This window comes from Thermobia domestica, chromosome 7 (assembly GCF_964235325.1).
Source record: "Thermobia domestica chromosome 7, izTheDome1.hap1.1, whole genome shotgun sequence".
NCBI classification, from domain to species: Eukaryota; Metazoa; Arthropoda; class Insecta; order Zygentoma; family Lepismatidae; genus Thermobia; species Thermobia domestica.
In genome coordinates this window covers 270,933,797-270,959,611 of record NC_137460.1, presented here as the reverse complement: position 1 = coordinate 270,959,611, position 25,815 = coordinate 270,933,797, and the positions used below count along the sequence as shown (strand labels likewise).

At 35.8% G+C, this 25,815-nt stretch overlaps 1 protein-coding gene across 1 annotated transcript; it reads right to left on the bottom strand.

Moving 5' to 3' along the window:
• Positions 1-22,213: 22,213 nt before the first annotated feature.
• Positions 22,214-23,038, bottom strand: LOC145689721 (uncharacterized). The gene has a single exon (XM_081763920.1). It carries the CDS (start codon positions 23,036-23,038, stop codon positions 22,214-22,216), a length of 825 nt encoding a protein of 274 aa, XP_081620046.1.
• Between the last annotated feature and the right edge of the window lie 2,777 nt (positions 23,039-25,815).

Below are 25,815 nucleotides of genomic sequence, written 5' to 3'. Positions count from 1 at the left end.
GTGGACTAGTGAATATTATCAAATAAATTATCATTTTGTTTACGTAAATACTGCATCGCCTCACTTGAAACTTCGTACTTTAAATAATAATAATAATAATAATAATAATAATAATAATAATAATAATAATAATAATAATAATAATTATTATTATTATTATTATTATTATTATTATTATTATTATTATTATAAAATCATAGCCATACCTTTATTAGAATTTCAAGCTTAGTCAATAAATAAATTCAACGTGGTCTCTATTCGATGTTCTATTTAATCGAATCAGATAGAAATACAAATAGAAACTTCGAGAACAGGTAAAAGAAAAATGTTACTTTGGTGGGATAGGAAGTAACTTTTAAGAGTTCTTTACAATTTACAAACAAATGCCTTAGTCAGTTTTTTTCTTTTCTTTAAGTTAACTTATTCACCGAACGTATCTGAGTAACTTGTCTCTATCTCCTACTCGGTTATATACGTTTTAAAATCATTTACGTTAATCTTGAACGACAGGAACACGAATACAAAACTCCCCCACCGGGAATCGAACCCGGGATCCCATATACCTTAGGCACACGTGGTAGCCACTAAACCAGCGGGGAAAGCAAGTGAAATGCATTTTGTAGTATCTGAACTTTACACCTATTTCATCCTGCTGTAACAATGTTGGTTCAACATAGTATGGTAGAAAATCACACAATATATCTCAAACAATTGGCAATCCTATTATAAACAATTACAAATAAGGACCTCGATGTTTTATTTTCGTGTAATGTTATTGCCTGTGATGAACTATTGGACAAACAGAGGACACATACATTTTTAGAGGGTCGGCTGTTTTTCACACAATAAATGATAGTTTTATGTTTGACTTATATTACAGTACAGTGTGTGTTTTGTTGCTGTGTTCATATAAATGAAACTTATTTCAAGTAAAAATTACAACTAATAAATAAGGTTTTACCTTTCTTTTTTCTAACTAAAGTTGATCCAATGCAAAGAAAACAGGTCTTCTAACTCTATTATTATTGTTTGCTAGACACAATGAAAGTTCTCTTTTCAGTTGAATTCGATCTACAATGTTGCCAACTCTTCAAAAAACAACGTTGCCAATTCTTACTGTTTAAAATTAACAATCATAACAAAGAACTAGCCTATAACTAAAATTTAGCGGGAAAAGCGCTAAATTGGAAAACAGAATATACTTGCATACTCAGACGCTCAAAGAAGAAAGCTTGAGCCACATAGCAAATGTATGGGTAATACAATTTTTTGACATGAGATTGGTTATGATACTGACGTATAAAATTTCATATACAGGATGCTTTAAGATTATAGGAGTTTGAGTAGGGAGCCTTGATGACAATCAGGGGGCAGGAGTAGTCACCAGGTGCGCTCACCTCCTTGCCCCTCTGGCGTCGTCTCTCCTGCAAGTTGCAGTTATAATGATTTAACCCCTGCGGTTCCTACGTCTACATTAGTGGAAGCACATTAACCTTCCGTGGCCACTCTGGGGTCTGACAGACCCCAGATGGATTATTTTTTTTCTGAATTTTTTCTGTTGTTTTTTGAAAGTTTTCCATCCAAGTAAATTCAATTGGTAACACTGCCTGTTGTTATGTCTGGTAAACTGCGTCCATTGCGAGCTTTGTGCTATACAAGACGCTTGTAAAGAGTGTTTGGGATCCAACGCATCCCAATGTGACCGGCGCGTAAACGTTTCCTTCTTTCATTTGCTTTTTAATTCCACCTGTTTTCCTTTAGTTCTGACATTTCTATTCATGAAATATGGCTCAGAGTAAGTTTAAAAAAGATGAAATACTAGAACTTTCGCTTGACAATAATGACAGTGGTATACAAGATTTTCGTATTTTTTTTGAAGTACAAGAGCCAAAGCGTTGACCTCTTCAGAACCAATTGCTCGAATGCTGAGCCAGCAATTTAAAGCTCCGTAGTTCAGCTCCTCATTAACGTAGAAGGATTATTTACGTGTCTGTCTCTTCAGGATGGATAAACCTTTCGAATGGTGTGCCTTTCATTCACATAAAGGTCTCATTACAAAAAGGTAGGAGGGCAAATTGAATGCTTTTGTTCCCCACTCCCTCAGCATTTAGAAGAGAAACTCTCTCCCCAAAGGGGCTACAAGCATAGAAAGTGGCGTCAAGAAAGATAAATGAACATACTAACTAGTGATACCATGTGTATAGCCATTGGGCTTGCGAGGGGGAATCAGAGACATATTGAATTTACCCTTTTTTCAGTATATATTTTTATAAAAGTAAAACATATTACCTGAAAATTGTGGGACGCTGCCAACACTATTATTTGCAATACGTCAAAGAATAATATCACATGTACGCCAGACATTCGGAACAATCATATAAAAAATGAAAAGATGAAGATACAATAGCAAGGGATAAAAAATTCGGAACAACGTACCTATGAAAATCATCCTGTATATATTTATATATTGTCGTCTACCCTGACTTTGGCAGCCCTAGGGACGTCCGTAATTGTCACAGAGATAAGAAGAATACCTCGTTGAAAACATTATGGGATACAAATTCTAACGAGGTAACTTTTGTGCCTCCCGTGCCCAACCCGTAAATGAAGAAGAATGTAAAACTCGGAAAAAATACACTTTTTCGAAGTTTGTACAGCTATGGCAACACCAGGGTCCGAAATCCCGGGGGACAGGGTGAATTTCCCCCTACCAAAATTGTTATGCTTGCATTTTCCACCACCAAAATCTGTAAGAGGGACACCTTAATATTAGACTAGAGGGAGAGATGGAAAACAAATTTCATAAATGAATAAAAATTTTTAAAAATATTATCATGTTCACAGCTTCTAAAATAAATCTGTAGTTTATCTATGAAACAGATTTAACTGTCTTATAGGCTGTAAGGGGTTTCTTGCTTGCAATTAAGGTATACACATAAAACTGTGGCAACTGTGGCTAGGTTTATAGCTGATCAGTTGCACGCAGAATTGGTAAAACTTCTCACACAAACAGATTGTTTTTCAATTTCAGTGAACGAATCCACACACAGGTTTGCAGATAAGCTCTTGCTGTTATATGTGGCATATGTGGGTGAAGGAAATAATCCTTGTTTTATTTATTTATTTATAAATTAGTGCCATTTGAAAATGCCGATGCAAAATTCTTGAAAAGAAAATTACTCAAGTATTTTCTGAAGGTAGCATAGATTTTTTAAATCTTAAAGAAACGTTTGTTGGATTTGCTTCGCAGGGGCTGCAACGTTCACCGGGAGAAATGAAGGGTTGCCGCTCGAATTAGAAGAAGTGTTCTAAAAATGCGCGTTGTGAAGAGTAATATAGCATCTTAGTAACGTGTTACGGAGGGGGTAAATCAAGATGGTCCATACCCACCTGAGTGTCTGTGAATTTACTTCGTCTTTCATCCAGGATTTGACCCATAATACTACATAGTATACTATGGAACTATCTGTTAGTGGAGGTTTAATTATATATATGTATCATGGGCGTCTAGGGATATTTCTACCGGGGCCATCTTCAGAACTTTAAATAAAAACAGCGGTTGATTTTGCCTTCATCGAAACAATCGCTACATTTTGAAGAACTTTGAGAGGAAACACTTTGGCATATCTCTTCCCGTTTGACAGCTACAGCTCATGAATAGGTTAATACGATGTTTTACGCACGTGCAACTCAAAAGGTAAACAATCGGAATGAAATATAATCTTTAAACTTTGCGTTCCACTGTTATTCCGGCTAGGCTAAAGGAGACGGTGATAATGAGAAATGAATGGAATGCTAGAATCAAGAAAACTGGGTAAAACGGGAGGACTCCGAGAAAACCCACTCACACGATGTTTGTCCACCACAATGTTCATTCGGTGCGAGCTGGGATTGAACCAGAGGTGTTTAAATAATTGAAATCACAGCAAAGCACAAAAGTGCATATATGAAAACCAAATGCAATTTTCAAAATCAGTTATTTCTCGGACATACCTCTATTGAGTGGCAAGTTCATAATGCCAAATAGTAACAAGGTTCGATTTTGCTTGAGTTGAAAGAAGTGCTGAATATTCAACCACGTTCTTAGGCAACAGTTAATGACAGTTGGTAACATGGCTGCTACGTAAGCTGAGTTGCTGGGAAAGAAAGATGATATGTAATGAGGTGACAGGAACAACTGTAGTATGGATCGCAAGCTCATACTGATGGTGAGACATATCGTAAGTAGAACTTAACTAAATTCATGACGAAAGCAAATTCGGAAACAACGTCGGCAGGATGTTATGCAACGGAAGGAAGATGTACAGAATAGCGAATTCGTTAATGAAGTAGAGAATTCCGAAGTAACGAAGTTAATGATGAGAGACGATAGCGTCCAGGGCCTACATTTTGCAGCTATCATCCAAACAATTGCTTGGTCTCAATGAGGAAAAACCCTGGAAACACCCAGGAGAACGATCTCGTTACGTTCAGGCGGGCCTGGGATCAATCCCAGTTGACTATCATACACGACAAATGCCGAGTGGGTACCTAGAAATAAATTAACCACATTCCAATACATTTTGCGTATAAAACCTACGCCTAAACCGAAGATAGTCCACGATCACCAATGAAGTCGACGTTCGACGATCTTTTGTATATCCAAGATGAGATCCCTTACAAATACATAGCATGTTCTAATGCCACTTTGTGATGGTTTCGAGCAGCACATTCATAAACTGTCCCAATGGTCGTGTGTTATTACTATTCTGAATCCAGTAGCTAACGCGTACTTTATCTTCCTGAATACGCATTATGTGTTGCTTTGGACATGCGGTTGCTGGTTTCACATACAGAGGGCGATGACATGACACACATACAACCAGACACCAGACGTAGGCTGGTGTGATATACACCCAGAATATGGAACCAAGTACCAGAGTGAGTAACTGCACAGAGAGTTAAATGGATCCTTGTACTAAAAAAAATGCTCAACTGAATTAAGCTCAACCGCCCCTGTATATTACAAACTAGTTATGTGACGTGGACCGCATCTCCACAGCAGTTTAGAGCGCTTGTATTGTGTAGATGATTGAGTGATTTTAGTAAGAACTGTCCGTAGTAAATAAAAACGTTCTCGCCATATAAGAATTTGGAGGCATTCCAAATGTTAATGATTTTATGGGTTTGTCGGGAAAATTATATTGCTATATCTCGATTATACGCTTCACGCTGTCCAGATCGTCAAACTATTTCCTACAATATTTTGCTGAGATTAATTAGCAATACGATTGCGGCAGACAGCAAACATTGGTCGCAGCTATGGCGTCCGGAGAGGAGTCGTACATGTACTTGCAGCTGTTGCAGATAATCCATATGTGTGTTAGCCGCAGACCGCACGAGAACGTAGGATTAGTCAAGAACTGTGGAACTACAATTTGAATCCGTACTACCACTCTCTGTCTCTCTGCATCTGGAACTACGTGATGCTGACTGCAATTTAAGAGTTGCGTTCTGCAGCTGAGTAGCCAACCAATTTTGAGAACATCCGAATTTCGTAGCGTTCGTTTTGTCCTGGGGAAGCTACATTCTGCAGTGATGGCAACGTGAATCTCCACAATACACATTACTAGTAAGCGGATATTTCACACTGGATCCAAGAAGCCAATCGGAAACAGAGATGGAGCATTAGTGTGTAGGGCAGCATTCTAGGGACTCAAGTGATTGAGCTAAGATGTTTTGACGATCTTTTGGCAGGAACAATATTTCGTCACTTCTAGCGCCACCTTTATTGGAAAATGTTAATCTCCATATATGTCAGATGATGCGGTTTCAATTAGATGGCTGCCCAGCAAATACTGCTGCTATCTGTACGGAAGCGTTAAATGCTTTATTTCTGAAACGCTGGATCGGGAGAGGTTCCCATCCACGGTCTCGTCCGAGATCTCCCGATCTTACGTATATAGACTATTCTTTTCTGGGGCTGAATTAAGGAGTTTGTTCATGTCAATAGACTAACTAGAATTTGCAACATGAAACAACGCATTAAAACACATTCCGGAACATCAACATGGCCGAGCTTGAAGTTGTAGATCACAATTATGTGCAGCGAATAAAATGCTGTATTGCTGTTCGTGATCATCACTTTGAGGATTTCTGAAGCCAAGGAAGCATCGACTACACTCAACAGAAGCTAAGACTATCCTTTAGCTCTTTGCTCATCTTTCAGAAACTGTTCTATTGCAAATAATCACAGACCCTCATGGTTTGTTCAATTCTTTGGCAACAACAGATTCATAACTTTTATCTTCATTTCGACCACATGCTTTCTATTTCATTTTGTTCTGGCATCGTAAATCTGATTTCATCATTTTGCTCATCAACTAATTTGTAAGTTTCTGTAGAGCCATATGACACCAACTCTCGTAAACTACTGCCTACCAAGGTTGTTCAATATTTAGTGCTTCTCTCGACACTAGCAAAATTGATCCTTGTTTCTATTTGGCATTATGAAGTTGGTCATCCCGCAATAGAGATATGCGTGATACGCCACTCTTTTCGAAAATTGCACAGTTTGTTTCTGCATATGCACTTTTATACTTCGCTGTAGTTTCAAACAATTATTTAGCATTCCTTTTGAGTTGCACCATGCGTATACCCTCACATAGACATATTAAAGAGCTCATGCAGTTACCAAACGATGAGAGATACAGCAAAGTGTTTCCTCTGAAAGTTTTTCAAAATGAGCGGTTGTTTCAATGAAGGCAAAATCAACCGCTGTTTTCATTTAAAATTCTAAAGTTGCTCTCCGGTAGAGGCACTCCCGAGACGCACATGGTTTCAGAAGTATCACCAAGTGATTTGGCACATACACTTAGGTTTTAACATTTTTTGTTTCAAAGATGTCTGTGAATTAGTAGCTGCGTTAAGACCCTGTTACGGATTTCATTATTTATCCTTATGTAATATACAGTTAATCCTTCACTAACGGATGCTTCCATAAAATAGACAGATGTCTTGAGTTGAGTTGATTTTGAGTTTAACGTCCCGTTCAGCAGCGAGGAATCCAAACCACATGAGCTCATGTCGGGTATCGAACTCGGGTCTCCCACGCGAAAGGCGCTCTGGACAGATTTCTTGCTCCGGTAAAAAATGTACTATGCATTATTGTATACATCGATATAGTTAAGACATCGTTATGACAAAAATTTCGTTATGCAAGAGTTTGAACAACGAACTTATGTTCTGGGTAAGATTTGGGCGCCTAACATTTAGTCCGGCGAGGTTCTTCCGACGGGATATTTTGATCTGTGACAGTTCAGCTACGCTAGATTGTGGCTGCGAGGTTTTGTATCCAAACCATGGGCGGTGCAGAAAGTGAGAATTACAGAACACCGCATTGTTTGTTATCTGGCCTTCCCGTCTGCAATATTCCAGCATATAATCGTTAGTCTACAGTAATTTAAAACTTACAAGGATCTAGCCAGGGCCAGAGGCCCTAGGCCCCCAATTTTCTTTTGAATTGCATACCTATCGTAGTCTGGGGCCTCATTGACCCCAGTTTTTACCTTCTAGATTCGCAACGGATACAAGGATGTTTCGAGATAAATTGTCCACCCTGTTGTAGGATATGGGAATAGGGCACAAAGTGCTTAAAAATAAGAAACAAGCTGTTACGGTAGCTAAGAGATATAGTATGTGGAAATAGAGTTAGATTATGATGGAACATAGAATATAATGGAAGTTAGAACATAATAGGAGTCAGATTATATTGGAAGTCAGAGTATAATGATATAGATTGATGTGTAAGAAGATTAATGTACTTGTGAAGTAAGATTGATATAGATAGCTGTGTTATATAAAGGCAAAGATTAAAGTAAAGATACAGAAGAAGTTAAGTGTGTATCTTTGTTGATTTAAGTAAACTAACATTGGCGCAGTCGAATTAGAAGAAAGCTACGTTTCTACAATGGCACAGTTTAATTTAAAGGACTCTACACTCTTATCCTCATGGGAAAAACTCAAGAATTGCCTACACACAGATGTTAAAAGATGGATTGCATATGAATTAAACCAGAGAGATCAACAGCTGGCTCAGTTAAAGGAAGAAATTTCTTTTTTAAAACGTCAACTTCAATACAAGCATACTGATCCTGCGGTACCACTGAAAAATAATTGGCAATCAACAACGCCAGCAAGCATAGGTGGACTTTCCAAGGTCTGTAAAAGATGTCTGCGATTTCACAATGGTAAGATTTGCTCTGCTAAAACCAAGAGATGTTATCGATGCCTGTTTTTAGGACACATTGCTAAGGCATGTCTTGCAAAACGATTAAATCCCAAGTTCAAATTGGAACGCAATATCAAGAACACTGACGTTCCTGTATCAAAGACATCGCACAATCAACTGACTAATGAACGCATGCTAATTGAAAATCAGGATGAGACAGACACTATTCTTCCAGTAAAAGAAAAGGAGAGAGGGTGCAAGAAAGATACAAATGAGTCAGACTCAACCCATGTATTTACGTCAGATTGCATAGAAGGAAATCAAGCTAGATACCCCCTCATTGGAAGCATAGAAACTACTCCAATACCTTCAACAAAGAAATTGAAACAAGTAATCGCTAAGTGGGTTGTCAACAGCAGAAGAAGATGGGAAAGAAGAAGGAATACTACGAGTGATACTACTCTGCAGCAGTCCGGGGATAACAGACGCTCTTCAGTGACAAACATTACAGTAATGACCAATCAAGTACGGGAGCAAGAACAAATTATTCCGCTACTCATGGAAAATCCAGCGCAGATCGGTTTTATGAAGGCCAAAACTTATAAGCGAAAGAAAAGGGGAAGATATAGGGATTGCCAGAAAATGAATTGGTTTTGGAATTCTAGATTGAAGTAGGATATTCGTTTTTATGTTTTGGGTTTGGTTAGTGTATGGTTTGATTTATGTAAAGGGGGGAGAAGTGTAGGATATGGGAATAGGGCACAAAGTGCTTAGAAATAAGAAACAAGCTGTTACGGTAGCTAAGAGATATAGTATGTGGAAATAGAGTTAGATTATGATGGAACTTATAATATAATGGAAGTTAGAACATAATAGGAGTCAGATTATATTGGAAGTCAGAGTATAATGATATAGATTGATGTGTAAGAAGATTAATGTACTTGTGAAGTAAGATTGATATAGATAGCTGTGTTATATAAAGGCAAAGATTAAAGTAAAGATACAGAAGAAGTTAAGTGTGTATCTTTGTTGATTTAAGTAAACTAACACCTGTATACATAATATTGTTGCCATTCCATTTTTATGTTTTGTGTTATTTATTATGGTGTATATTAGTCTATACAGCTTCTCTGCTATTTTCGTTGTAGTGATCATTATCTACTGCGTTTATATCTTAAAAATCTTGTAGCACAGTTTACTTATGTTTTTCATTGAAAACAACGCTATGCAGTCAGAAATGAAATTGCATATACATATATAGGTTTTATTCTATAGTTACGACAACTACTGATTTGTTTGAAGATAACGAAGACGGCCTTCAATGTCAGATAGAGAAACACGATGTCAAATACTATGCTAACCTGCAGGGCTGGTTTCGAAAAGTCTCCATTGTTTTTGATAAGGCTTCCTGTAGTAGATCCAGTAAATGAACGGAACAGTGTATCGGCATTAATAATTTAGATCATAAGCATAAAGCATAGTGTAAACTAGTATATTGATGAAATATATTGACCTTTTAATTGTTGAATTGTTGAAAGTAATTCTTTATTAATCATTGCACTCCACCGTTATCAACAAAATAATGAAAGGAAAAAGGAAATACATGTGACGAGCTGAAGGGCAAGAGATATTGTAGCTGCAGTTGTAGTTTAGTACAGTCAACAAGTCCGCACTAGCTGATTGCAACCAGAGTTCGTACACTTCTTTTGAGGAGGCGGAGGTGAATTCAGGAGATGGACACGTTCATTTAGACAACCCCCCACCTTTTCAGTCTCAATCAGAAATGGTCTCAATCGTTTGTACATCGTTTGTACAGAAATGTGCAGGCGAAAGTTTTGTTTCTACGCAGGGGCGTCGACAGAATGAAAAGAAAGGGGAGCTGTCTAAGTGCTAGCCACACCATGTTCGATTGAACCACAAATTGTCGCGATCGTTTATACATCGTTTGTTCAGAAATGCTCAGGTAAAATTTTCGTTTGTACTAAACAATATACAGATGAGAGTATTTTTAATATTTGACCTAGAATTGAAGAAAAGGGGAGAGGATTTCAATTATTGTAATTATGTATATATCTCGGGATTGCTGAAAGTTAGAGATATGAAAGTTATATCGATTTCTCATTTCAAATGTTAAACCAGTGTATCGTGTTTTAACGTTTTTGATACTTAAACTAGAAAGTAAAAACGGATGGGGTGTTACAGCTGCGCATTACCGTTTTTGCTGTTTAGCGATCAACGTTAACTGGTTTGAATAACAGTTGTTGAGATTGGAAATGGTAGCATTTGCGAACTCCACTGTACTACTATGAGCAAAATAAATGACGCGTCTCATTATTTTGAAGTTTTTTGAAAATATCTCAGTTTTGTTTATATGTTCGAAATTTTGGAAGGTTTCTCCAGAAGGAAACGTTAATAACAAACCCGTTTTTGATATTTGTGTTAGATATTAGCTTAAAATACATAAATTAGAAGCAAAAAACATTAAATCGACCGAAATTACGAGAATTACCAACTCTGCTAAAGTGGGAAATTTTCAAGAACGCGAGGGAATTCTGAAGTTCAACAAGAAGCAACGACATCTATGTCATTGAGAGAAATGTGGATTAGATCTACAATCGAATCTTTTAACGAAACATTTCTATGTCTTATTACGTGCATTATTTGCAAACTCAAAATATATGAATCTATGCCAAGTATTAACGTATAGATAGAGCAAATAGTTGAAATTACCTATGGAAAAGAACGAATTGGTTGCACGGTTGTAATGAAAAATCATTTTTAGCGTAGAACGGGTGCAGTTCACGTAAGAAAACAAATAGCTTAGTTAGTTAAAGCAACAAGCATGTATACCGCAGGTAGCTGGTTCGAACCCCATAGAAGTGCAATTGTCACTTTTATTACTATGGTTAATCTATTTATATTTTTATGTGGGAAAGAATCTAATTGCAACATATGTGTAAAACTCATGACGATACCAAAAAAGTGTCGTTGTCGCACTTGCAATAGTATTCCTAATTTTTGTTTGCAGTTTCGTGATTATTTTCCCTGTGCTCACAATATGCTCGCTGGTGTATAACAAATGTTTTCCAGTAAACGTTAATTCTAATTTGAAGAATTTTATAAAGTTCCACAATGTTTATCATTAAATAATCTTCTATCTACTTGTTTGAACACTTTTATAACAGATTTCCCTATTAAATGTTTAAGTTTTCCTAGATGTTTAGTTAAGGGAACGCTTTACAATATATTTGTTTTAAATTGAAATTGTTTTGAATTTACCACATGAGGTAAGTAGCCCGAAGGAGGAGAACTCAAGTAGCTGATATTCTACGTAAAAGCAATCTATTGTAGAATGATGATGCTTCTTACCTTCAGCATATAATCTTTACGTTAGAGAGTCAGATGGAGAAAAATCCTGTTTTTTCCTCCCCTATGACCATCCATCTTAAACCTCTACATACCATGGTTCGTCTTACACAATTTCGGTGCTCCAAAGACATTCATACAATTATAATAATAAAAATAAAAATAATAATAATAATAATAATAATAATAATAATAATAATAGTAATAATAATAATAATCCTGAATATGCCATCCTTATATAATGTAGTAACCTTAAACATCTTAGTTTAAATGGTTTCTTTAGTACTCGTAATAATTTGAGCAACCATGCGGGAGGCGGCACGACGTTTTATTTTGCCCCTCTCATTTCAGTACCCTCTCAACAGAAACTAATTTCTGATGCGCAGGGCGGATAAAGTGAATAAGAAGTATATTTATAACATCCTTTCCCCCTTCATGATTGGAATATCACGTAGCATTTTTTATTCAACCATGATGGCCCTTTGTGGTTAGGGGTAGGTAACTAAAGAAATACCTAATATATGGAGCCCTTGATTGTAATATTACCGCTTCTTTATTTGTTCGAGAGAGCCGCTACGCAACGAAAATGACAAAAAGAATAGGAAAAGTGTCTATTGATTCTAGTCGTGGATCCAGCACGGACTCTTAGGAGGGGCGGTGAGTGAAGGATTCTTTTGATGATGTGAAGCTGTCACAAACTACCACTTAACTAAAATAAACATAATAGTGTGGTTAACCGGAACCCAGTCAGTTCAAATTTATGTAAAAGTTTAATTTGCCTTCATATTAAACTGTTTGTTCCAAATGACAATTTCAGTTCGAGTAGACAATGATCAAATCTCGGGGGACTCTGCAATGTAGGAAAATTAATGACGTCTATATCGTGATCCTGTTGGTGACATCACGAGTCATAACATAAATATAGCATAAAATAAACGCCAAATGCAGTCGGCTATCGTAGCTGAGTGAGCTAGCGCAACATGCTAGTAAGAAAAATTGATTTTGGCGTGGGTTCAATTGGTTTTTTTCCTACTGTGCATGCGCAAACCCTTGACGCTGATTGGCTGGCGCCGGACCCCGCCCCCTTGACTCTGATTGGCTGGCCCCGCCCACCATGAACCGTCCAACCACGGTCTTTTACGACCTACATTTTAGGAGTGCCGCGCTTATTGGCTGGCGCCGGACGAAACCCACTGGGCTCACGTGTGGGTTTTCGAACAGGCCACATACCATAGCAGATAATACATAAGATTCGTTCCCTTTTATGAACACTTTTAACATAGCAGAAATTACATAGAGACTACGAACACATAGCAGATCGATAACACATTTTCCATTCACCTATTTAACATAGTACATATTACATAAGACTATATAACATAGCAGGGGTGTACTCGTTCTCTTTTATGAGTACATTTAAGGGGTGGGCTCGTTCCCTTTTATGAGCACTTTTAACATAGCAGAAATTACACAGAGACTACGTAATATAGCAGAGCAGATAATACATAAGATTACAAAACATAGTGGGGATGTATTCGTTCCCTTTTATGAGCACTTTTCCCATCCCATATTTTAACATTGCGGTGAAGACTACGAACACATAGCAGATCGATAACATAGCAGAGCTAATAAAAGAGCATGGCTTATTATCAACTCCTATTTTAACATTGCGGTGGAGACTACGAACACATAGCAGAGCATATAATACATAAGACTAAGTAACGCCCTGAACCGTCCAATGACCTCCATTTTAGGAGTGTATTTGTTCCCTTTTATGATCACTTTTTTCCACCCATTATTTTACCATAGCAGAGAATAATGGTGGTGTATTCGTCCTCCATTTTGTATACAAGATGGGCGCCGTGCGCTCAGAGATATGGAGGCCAATTTTTGACCTACTGCGCATATGCGCAAACTGTTCCGATTCCGCCGGAGCAGATTACGCAGAGCCATAACACTATGACAACATAATAGTGCAGAGATTAAAAAATAACAACACCACACACACACACACACACACACACACACACACACACACACACTTGATTGCTAATGCGCAGTAAAATTAAATTTCCAATTTATTACACATTGCACGCATTCACAGAAAAATTACAGTAGAGTACAGACTAAGAGCACATATCAGACTGTTCCAGTTGCAGTGCCAGTTCCGGTTCAGGAGCAGGCAACGTGCAAGGAGTAGGTCGTAAAAGACTATGACCAATTTTTCATTCTCTAAATAACATAGTATACACACTTGTTACCCCGACTTCCGGTTCTGATTAAACACACACAAACACCCACACTCGGTTGCCTATGCCAAACCCAATTTAGCAGAAATAACACGCATGCGCAGAAACATTTTCATTTCCGATTCGATACGCCCTTTGAACCGATTTGGATGAAACTCGGTATATGGGAGTTTTCGGACATGCTGATTAGGAATATTATATTTATTTTTACCTGGGTCTTATAGTTTATGTGGGATACACCCTTCTTATGACAATTTTATCCAATTTGGATGAAACTCGGCATACGGGGGTCTTCGGACATGCTGATTACGAATATCACATTTATTTTTACCTGGGTCTTATAGTATATGTGGGATACGCCCTTTCTATGACAATTTTAACCGATTTAGATGAAATTCGATATATGGGAGTTTTCGGACATGCTGATTACGAATATTATATTTATTTTTACCTGGGTCTTATAGTTTATGTGGGATACGCCCTTTCTATGACAATTTAAACCAATTTGGATGAAACTCGGAATATGGGGGTTTTCGACTATGCTGATTACGAATACCACACTTATTTTTACCTGTGTCTTACAGTTTATATGGGGAACGCTCTTCCTATGTTAATTTTAACCGATTTGGATGAAACTCCGTATATACGGGATTTCGGACATGCTGATTACGAATATCATATTTATTTTGACCTGGGTCTTATAGTTTATGTGAAATACGCCCTTTGTATGACACCTAAAACCCAATCACTCGTAAACGAAGCAACATATCCAGGTGGTGTTTCCACATTTAGCAATTGGTCATCAACCACTGCAAGTTCCAAAAATAATGACCATCGAGGTCAAAGGTTAAATTACTTAAAACCTAATAACTCGAAAACGGCGCCAAATAATGAGGTGCTGTTTCCACATTTAGTAATAATTCGTCAACTGTTACAAGTTCCAAAAATAATGACCATCGAGGTCAAAGGTTAAAATACTTAAAACCTAATAACTCAAAACGGAGCCAAATATTGAGGTGGTGTTTCCACATTTAGTAATAGTTCATCAACTACTACAAGTTCCAAAAATAATGACCATCGAGGTCAAAGGTTAAAATACTTAAAACCTAATAACTCGAAAACGGAGCCAAATATTGAGGCGGAGTTTCCACATTTAGTAAGAGTTCATCAACTACTACAAGTTCCAAAAATAATGACCATCGAGGTCAAAGGTCAAAATACTTAAAACCTAATAACTCGAAAACGGAGCCAAATATTGAGACGATGTTTCCACATTTAGTAATAGTTCGTCAACTGCTACAAGTTTCAAAAATAGCGACCATCGAGGTCAAAGATCAAAATACTTAAAACCTAATAACTCGAAAACGGCACCAAATATTGAGTTGGTGTTTTCACATTTAGTATTAGTTCATTAACTGCTACAAGTTCCAAAAATAATGACCATCTAGGTCAAAGGTGAAAATACTTAAAATGTAATAACTCGAAACCGGAGCCAAATATTGAGGTGGTGTTTCCACATTTAATAAAATAGTTCATCAACTACTACAAGTTCCAAAAGTAATGACCATCGAGATCAAAAGTCAAAATACTAACAACCTCCTCACTTCGTGCCTGATTTGCATGGGAATTACGTTATTATTGAAGCTTGGAGATTGCTACTACTCACTATCTGAAATGAGTAGGTTTGAAGTGGGAGCAGAGAAAAACCACACAAATTGAGCTTTCATTTAAATATCTGTATTATTCAAAATTATCAAGTGTGAATGTATGTTGATGTTGAGTGAGTATAACACGTCAGATCACATATCGACAGCATCTAAGAAGTCCGTCACGAATAATTCACACATAGCTGAAATACACATACCTTAATGTCTGATGACTGCCTGGACTGGATGTTGATGTTTTGACGATACAGGATCTCTCTTACTGCAGATAGTCGGCAACTGTAGTAACCGACTATAACCCAACCATACTCCAAGTTAATGGTTGAAATAGAAATGATAGATCTTCCTAGATCTATTCCGCTGAATTGGACTTGCAGCAGACTACTCAACTGCGATGAGCTCTCAAGTGGTTCTCTCTAACGATCCTCCACTTCTGATCCAAATCCTCTCTGACCAGAGGTTTTTATTCTCCTTTCCAGACATTCTGGAATTCCCTTCGTTGATCTTTTGTCTATCTCAGCTATTGGTAAAACATTAGTTTCACCCGAACTACATCGTGACCAAATTCCCAGACCAACAATTTTCTGCAAGTCTGACGGTTATGCCACAGTCAAAGTGTGTCACTGTTACGTACAGGATTTCACATTGATGACATTTCATTATTTTTATACACAACATTGCAAATCAAAATAAACACATAAACTGACGACTTAGCGTCTAGCCATAACACACTTAAATTTTTTACACATTTACAAGTTACTTACGTATGTCAACAAATAAACACAAACACGTGTTTATACTACATAACAACGTTTCATTACTATAATTCAGTATTTTTATACAACTCCGAATGATTGTGATTTTCTATCACCAAATTAATATGCCCAAAACCATATATCTCTACATCCCCCCCCCCTTCAAAACGAGGGAACTGCGTTCACGTTTAAATTTCTGGATAGAAATTGACAAATATTTAGTATAAAAATACAAACAAAATAATTGAACTTATTCCTCCATCACCTATATATATGCATGTCAATTTAATATTTTCCTATCACCATTTATCAAAAATACAAATTCTGTAAAATATTATTTATTTACATCCATTCTCTTTATTTCATCTTTAAAAAAATCTTGACAAGTGTCTTTGCAAAAAGTGTCGGCTCCTGCCATCTATTATATTATACATTTAACTATATGTTACTTCCTGCGTTCTCAAACGCACATATATGTAATTTTTATTCTCTCGTTCTTGTAATTTTCCATTACCTTCGGTATCAAAGTTCGACACAATGTTTCTTACCAATGTACTTGTATCACAAATGTCAGTGTCTTCACCACTGATGTATTTTGAACAAATATACACTTTATTAGACACTATTTTCTTCTAATAATATATTTTTATACTTGGTAACAACGTCCCATTTTGTTGTATGAATTTAACACACGATTAAAAATTTTAAAAATATAAAATCACTTCACTGCTAGTATCATTTTTGTTCCTACAGTTAGCAACTATGCGTAGCATCCATGCCATAGACTGATTATTCAGCAAGGTTTTGAAAACGACATTCAAACTGTTCCACGTCGTATCCTTTTAGTTGTGTCGCGTCACCTATTGCAGTTGACCGTGAAAACGTGTCTGTACCATTTTTCGTTGAAAATTTGGAAAGTGTTCACAAAACTACAACTTCACATGGATGGAAATACACTTTTTCACTTTTCAAGTTTGTGGAAAAATGTTCGTCCGTTTTTCCGGTCTCGACAATTTCGTGATTTCGTGTGCATCACTCTGGATTTTGGTGTCTTGCAGTGCTTTTTGTGTATCTTCTATGCTGGAGTTATTTTGTGATAATTCTACAAGCTCACGACAGTGATCTGAGTTATTAGTGTGTTTTCTAGTGTTAGTTTTATTAACAAGTGAATATATAGGCGTGCAAGCGTAGTCTTTTGTGTGTATAACCTCTTCATATATCCTATTTTTATTTTCAACTTTATCTATCTGTTCTCCTGCTCATTAAATTTACGTAATTTACACACTAAATATAATATAATTACCAACGTCCATAATACAAATAATACTAAACTCGTTAACGCTATACTAAATATCATAGTCTTCTGTTCCATAGCTCCTGCAAATATAAATGACTAGTTGTGAGATTCAGCTTTTGTCTATTATACGGTCTTATATTACTACATCGTTGTCTATGGTTACTTTTCGTAAAATATTATGGTTTCTTACCATAGGCCTACTTTTAATGTTCTTCATTTGTCTATTGTTCCCTATAAAATGCACAAATGATGCATATTCTTAACAATGAATAATGTTCTAACACTTATGTAACCAGTCGAGTACTAAAATCCTACTCTTGTTACTTTTTAATTCGTTTTTCGTCGTATTTTCACTTTTTTTCAAGTAGTAACAATCCTACATTTTTACGCGTATTTACGTGTTTAAATATACTTTACTACTGTTTTTACTGCTATATGTAGGTACTAATAACTTTATTAATGTTTATTCCATCTTTCTCTAACATTGCAAAGCTTTATTTATTGTGAATTCATTCGTATTGTATCAAAATTCTCGTAAAACAGAGTTACTACTCATGAGTAGGCGTGGCTTGTTGCTACGGAGCGGCCATGTTGGCTCGCAGACTCCGCCCCTTAGAAACGAAGTCCCTTTCGCAACGGAAAGCGAGATGCATCCAAACTCATCCAACTTCGCGAGTAGTACAGCAAAGCGGAATTGCTGTAACTTTGTTAATTCTCTACACATGTATATTCAAATAACTAATAAACTAAATACTTCAATTATAATAATAATTATCGATATGCCAAATGATTATTATATAAATATTACGGATCAATTATTTTCACTCTTTCTTTCTTTTAAAAACTTGAATTTAGAAAATGAATTTAGCTCAAAATAACTTGTTTACATACCACTTACAACAATTTTTAGACATGATGCACTACGACTGTATCCTCTTTTGACTATTTTCTCGTCTATTATCTATTATTTTATCTATAATTTTCTACTTTTCTTTTCGATGTTCATTTCTTTTAAAAATTTTTAGAATATTTTCTACGACTTCTATACTTCATTCGTAAGCTTACTTTTCTAGTTTTATGATACTAGTATCTAAAATATTTTCTATTTATCTATTTATCTAGTTTCTTTCTACGTTTCGTTGTTTTTCATAGCTTTGAGCTACTAATCTCACTGATATTAGGATGTTATATAACTTAGTCATTATCTATTTGCAGGCTCTTCTCTATTTTTATCTATGATATCCTATTTACTATGCTTACTGTTTACTGCTTTTCTTACTTTACCAAAATACTGAGTTTTGTCGTATTATTACCGCGTAACATTCTCGTTCAGAACCTTATTCGGTTTCACCAATGAATAGTCTACTCCTAGTTTGTCTAGGACCACATTACCTAGGCTTCTCGACTCGTGACTACCACATGCTCTTGGTAAGTATTTCTACATGTTTACCAATTGTCCAATATACTAATAAAATAATTCTCTTCAGGTTTTCGTTCCGATATAGAATTTCCCGTGTTTTTTTTCAAAAATAGTATTCTTCTTCATATCCCAAAATGTAAAACTTTTTTTTCAAACCAAGGCACATACAACATGGATTTACATGATACACTTTACCTCATTAATACTTATTGATGATGATGATTATTATTATTATTATTATTATTATTATTATTATTATTATTATTATTATTATTCTTGATTTTGAACTTTATACTGCCGAATTGATTTATAAAGCCTACAATACAATACTAATAGCAATGAAGTTGTTGATATTAACGCTATGATGATTCCAAGTATTACGTACATAATATAGTCTGTTTTTAAATGCAATTCAGGGATTGATGTATCGACTTTTAATTTCAATAACTTTTCTGTTAATCCATTTAACTCTTGCGTGTGTAAAGAAAAATTAACTTGTCTCTCCGTCCAATTACCAATTATTTAATATGTTTATTTTTAACTTGCACTAATTGCTTAGTTGGAATTACCAGTTCTCCTATTATTATATTGTCAAATTTATCATAATTTATGAAACTTGATTTAGATTTAGTTTGATCCAATTTTGTGGAAGTAACCCCTTGATGTACACCCACTTTCGTCATATACACCTCCTTTTCAACAGAAGAGTACATAACTCCTGCGTGTGTATATCTGAATATTACATTCCCCAAAAATTTCTCAGAATTTTCCTGGCATCCTTCTAACGAATTATTTAAAACAATATTATTTAGACATTTAGCTTCATTATCCATTGTTATACTTTCGCAAAAGTACAAGAAACTTTTAAATTCACATTTATTTTTATCTAATGAATGATATTTACCTTCCGTCAAGTAAACTGCTTCCGGTAAATCGTAAAATATTCTGGTATTATTTATTAAGTAGCCCATAGATATTATATCATACATGATTGAGATACTAGTGTCATATATGATTGGAGTTTTTAATATTAAATCAACATTATTTTCCTCATAATGATATTTTACTAAATATACGCTAGACATTTGGTAAAACATCCCAATATCTGACCTATAAATAGTATTTTTCAAAATATCATGAAGATTTATTAATCTTTTTACATCTGCATTAGACAATATATAATATGTTAGTTGATTATTTAATATACTGTTTATTTTTTATTTACCCTCTCTCGCACAAGATGAGCAAACATGTTTGCCAATATCTTGCGTTGCGATTGGTGTAAATAACAATATAGTTCTTGAATTTTACTTTTAAAACTTTGCAATACGTGTTGCACTTTAACTACAATTCCATGGACTACAGAAATTTCATTATTAAATGATGCCTTTAGATTTTTAATTTCATTGGTTAGCAAGTTCTCGTGTTTATTTAATTTATCAATTGAATGAGACAATTGCTGATTATGTACTAGATTATATGTCGATAGACCAATAGAAGATAATCCCAATAACCATGAAAATATGAATCTCTTACTTCTATGGTTATTATTACAACTAGTTTTTCCGTTTTAATAAACGAAATGACATGGTAACAAATTTAAAATATTTTGTCTAAATTTTTTTTCTTTCACAGCATAATCATTCAGAATATCATATGCATCAGTACACTTGTCATGTACTGGCACAGATTCTTGAAAATTTAAGTGTAACTTTACAGTTGTATACACCATGTTTGTTGCATGTACGGCATATGCGTTCTGCATTAACGTTAACCCAATCTCCGGTAACGTGATCTTCTGTTGTTCATCTTCTGCTATGCACATGCTCAACAATAGCAACTCCAAAATTACAATCTTCAACATGGTGTTAACTGTAAATAATTGAAACTTAAAATTACTTATTGAATTTATTTTATTTATTTTAATCAATTTTAAATCTTTTATTTAGTTAATACTTATGTTTATTTATTTATTTATTTATTTTATTATGTTTTCATTTACTTTATTTACGTTGTATGCGTACCTTGGATGATTTAAAATACAATCAAAATTACGAAATTTCTCTAATTTAAAAAAATCTCTATTTTCCTAATAACTCTAAATTCTGTAAACAAAACATGTTTACCAGTTCAGGGTTTTTTCAGATGGAAACCGAAATTTCCTTCGGCTTCGGACTCGGACTTCTGTTGATAAACGGCGGGCCAACTCGCCGTCCACTGCCAAACACATTTTGCTTACAAATCCATTTAAAAAAAATCAAACTTATAAACTTAATTTATTTTTTTATTTCATCGCAACAACCTTTAAGTTTTTGTAATGTGGTATCTGAGTCACTATACCTCTTGGTTTATTTCCACACGTTGTTTCTTTTTTTTCTTAGACATCACTGTCTAAATCCGAATCTTCCTCTTGATTATCAGACTCTTCATCTTTTGCCCCAATAAACGGTTTTAAACGCCTAATGTCAATCGTGTCCACTTTTTCTTCACCTTTTTTCGTCTCGTACTTTACTTTATAGGAATTGTTATTTATTTTTTCCACTATAACACCACGAGTATTAAATCTTTTTCCAAACCAAGCGGGAATATCTGCTCTCGGCATCTCTCTTATCCATACCTTTTGACCGATGTCAAAGCTAGGTTGAGAAAACTTCTTCTCAATCTGTTTCTTCTGTGATCTAAAACGCTTTTGCAAATTTTGGTATGCTACCTTCCTTGCTCCTTTTACGGCTCTGATTCGCTCATCATTCTCCACATAAACACAGGGAATGTCAGATCTTGTTCTAAGAATGTTCTGGGTTCACGTGATGTCAGCAAATAATACGGCGAATGTTTCGTTCCATCATGTATTTGAGTATTCATGGTCAATACTATAGAAGGTAGTATTTCGTCCCAATTTGTAAATTCTCGGTCTATGTAGTGCTTCATGACTTGCTGTATGATCCTATGGCCCTTTCCGATGTTCCTATATTATAATGCGCATCCGTGTTGGCGAAGTTTAACATCATTCCAAAACTTTCTGCCATTCCCTCCATCACTTTGCTCCGGTGGGTGCTATGCCTATCCATCGCTAGGATCTCTGGAATGCCGTGTTTAGTGATCAGTTCTTCGAAAATCACTTCTGCTATAATCTCAGATGTTATTGCGGGAACTGCCTTAGCAATTACATATCTTGTAGTACTATCCACAAACGCAATTACATATTTGTTTCGATGGTTCTTCGAGCGTTTAAATGGCCCAATCTCCTCCATTGTTACATGCTGAAATGGCATATAACTTGGGTACGTCTGTGGATGCAATGGTTTCCTACCTGCCTTACGTTTTTGAATCTGACAGCTTGCACATTGGCTGACCTTTTCCTCAAAAACTTTTTCATGTTAGGGAAGTAAATTGATTTTAATGCCCGATTGTAGCATTTGGTGTAGGAGTAATGACCTCTACCATAATTTGAACAGTGCAAGTTTTTAAACACTTGTTCCCTTAACGAAAAAGGAATGCACAAGGGTAACTTCTTTCCACTTGCCATCCTTTGTGTCCTAAAAAGTTTTCCATCTTTCACCACATACCAACGTGCTTGCCTCTCAGCTTTCTCATCTGCTACTTCAGGATGTTCAATTGCATCCATAATGGGTCCAAAGAAAAAATCCTTTCGTTGCAATTGGACTACATCTACGTTATCATCAAAGGTGATGTTTACTTCTAAATCTTCGGTATTCACTGGTAATGCGTCCAAATCAATATCCTCTTCCGTAGGTTGAATATCAGTATTCCTAGACAGCACATCGCTCGGGTTCTTCTCACCCGGACAATGCACAGGTGTATACTGAAATTGCGCCATCTGTAAACTATATCTCAGTAATTTTGGTGCTAACATTGGTGTTGTTTGCAAGTATTTAATACATCTACAATCCGTATACAGTTCGAACTCTTTGTTGTACAGATAATAATTGAATGCTTTAAAGGCACTCACAACTGCTAAGATTTTCAACTCCACTATGTGTCTTCTAGCTTCTTGAGGTCTCAATATCCTACTGTAATATGCGATTGGGGTCCATTCTCCGTTTACTTGTTTCTGCATAAGAACTCATCCTATGGATTTTGTCGACGCATCGGTATATACTCTTGTCTCCAGATTTTCACGGAACGGAGGTAGCAATGGTGCATTCAACAATGCATCTTTTAATCTTTCAAAGCTTTTCCAGTGTTCCTCGGTCCATACGAACTTATGTTTTTGTCTTAGCAACGGTTGAAAAATTGCTGATATTTCTGCATAATCTTTGCCGAATTTTCGTACGTAATTTGTCAAACCCAAGAACGATTTGAGTTCTTTCGCGGATTTTGGCGGTTTACATGCTTTTATGGCTTGAATCACTTTTGGACTAATCTCGTATCCGGCCTCACTTACAATGTGACCTAACGCTAAAACTTTTTCTTCCATAAAGTGGCATTTTTCAACTGATAATTTCAAACCATATTTCCGCAATCTTTGAAAAATAGAATGCAAAACTGACACCATTTTTTCTTGATTATTAACGTAAACGAACACATCATTCATGTAATATGACACCGCTTCCGGATTAACGTTAGCTAATGTCATAGCCATGATCTTAGTGTATACAGCAGGTGATTGGATGTAACCCATTGGGAGTTTAGAATATTGATAAGCACCGACGCCAGGGATGTTGAACGCCGTGTACTTTCGAGAATCCTTTGAGATGGACACAGTGTGATAGGCACTTTTAATATCTAGTACACTGAAGAATTTATGACCTCCCATACAAGTTAGGATTTGATGTATGCGCGGCAACGCCACGGAATGGAGTTTTACGTGTTTATTGAGTGTCCGACAGTCGAGCACTGCTCTTATCGCTCCATTAGGCTTTTTAACGAACAGCATTGGTGAATTATAAGAGCTGTTACTCTCCTCGATAATGTTCTGTTCGAGCAGGATGTTTATTTGCTCCTTAACTTTCTCTTTCATCGCAATTGGGATCGGATACTGTTGCCTCCTAAAAGGAACTTCCGTTTCCAATTCTATTTTGTGCTCAACACCTTTTACTCTACCTAAATCATTGTCTCTCCATGCGAAAACGTCCGCATAATCATAACAAAGTTTTTCTAATTTCTTCTTAATTTCAGGTTCAGTTTTTCGCCGAATTTTAATCTCGCCTTGTCATAATTTCTACGTGCTTCTAAAACTTCCTAAATTTCGTCTTCCGTTAGCCCTTCTAGTCTTAATTCCTTCTCACTAACACATTCTTCCGCATCTCCAATTTTCAAATTTCTAGTTAACATTATCGTTTTGTTTGATAGGTTAATAATCTCTAATTTCTGATTTTTTTTGATAATATAGCTCTTGGTATAAATACGTTATACTGTTTCTCTTATAATCTATCTGGTTCTAAAAGATACTCGTTACTCGCCCAAGAATTTACTAGATTGACTTCCACATTCGTTCTAGTTCTTGGTAACAATCTAACTCTATGTCCTAAAACCCACTTTGGTTTTAAACTAGTTTTTACACTTATCGCAATATTATCAGAAACTGATCTTGGTTCCTGATCATTTTCAGAACTTCTTGTCGGTCTCCCGAACCTTTGAACTAAAATTTTACTATTTCCATAGTCTATCTGACAATTTTGTGTTTTCAAGAAATCATTCCCTATTAACATCTGATACGGAAAATCTTTTATCACTTGGAACTCCTGATGGAATGTCTGATTAGATATTCTAAATTTGATTATAGCCAATTTATTGATTACCAGTATGTTTTGAGTTATACCCCTAATTTTCGTTTGTTTCGGTATAATACGCGCACTTGGTGGTACTAATTTTTCATTGATAATGGAAATCTGTGATCCACTATCGAGTAAAGCTTTAATCTGTCTGTTTTCCACTTCTAATGGTAAATATACCATATTATTTTCTAATATCACTGAGGCTATAACATCACGTGTTCTCACATTTTTGCTACCTGTAAATGTGCCTCGCTCATTTACAGATGTATTAAGTTTAAATGACTCGTTCCTACAGGTTGGTAATATGTTGTACCATTAACTTGTGCAGGTACAACTTGCACAAACCTTTGCGAATTGTGATTATCGGAATATTGATTCTGTTGACAACAAGAATTCTGACAATGACCACTTCTTTGCCAGTTTCCTTGTTGATTACGTCCACGGTTATTTCGCCAGTATCCGCCTCTATTACCACGTCTATTCTGAAACCCATTGTTTCCTCTATTATTGTTCTGGCCTCTTCTATCATTATTATTCGACCAATATCTGTTGTTATTTCCACGATAATTACCCCTATTATTTCCTCTGTATTGTCTGTTGTTTTTAAAATTTTGATTTTTCACTTGTTTTCTACTTTGACTATCCTGTTTTTAATCTTCTTGCGTTCTTGCTGACAACGCGATTTGTAATTTATCAATTTTCTTCTCCAATTCCGCGATTTGCGTTAAACTATGCGGCTCCTGTTTGACTTTGTGTTCTTCTTTACCTTTTCGTACTGACACGTGACCAACTCGGACTCTCTTTCGTCCTCGACTTGTTCCCGGATCTTTTTAACCAAATCTTTTATTGTCACCTTTCCTGATTCGCGCTTCACACGTTTCGCGATTTTACACTTATTTTTTCCAATTTTTTGTAGATCGTCTACAAATTTGTCCAAATTTGAGTAGACCACCGTCCCTACTTTCTCCATGTAGTACGGATGTAACCCACTTACTATTATCCCAATCTTTTTCTTATCTGACATATTCGTGTCTAACCTCTCGCAAAGAACAAGCATGTCATACACATAATTTATGACCGCTTCATCATCTTGTTGTAAACGCTCTCTAATACGGTC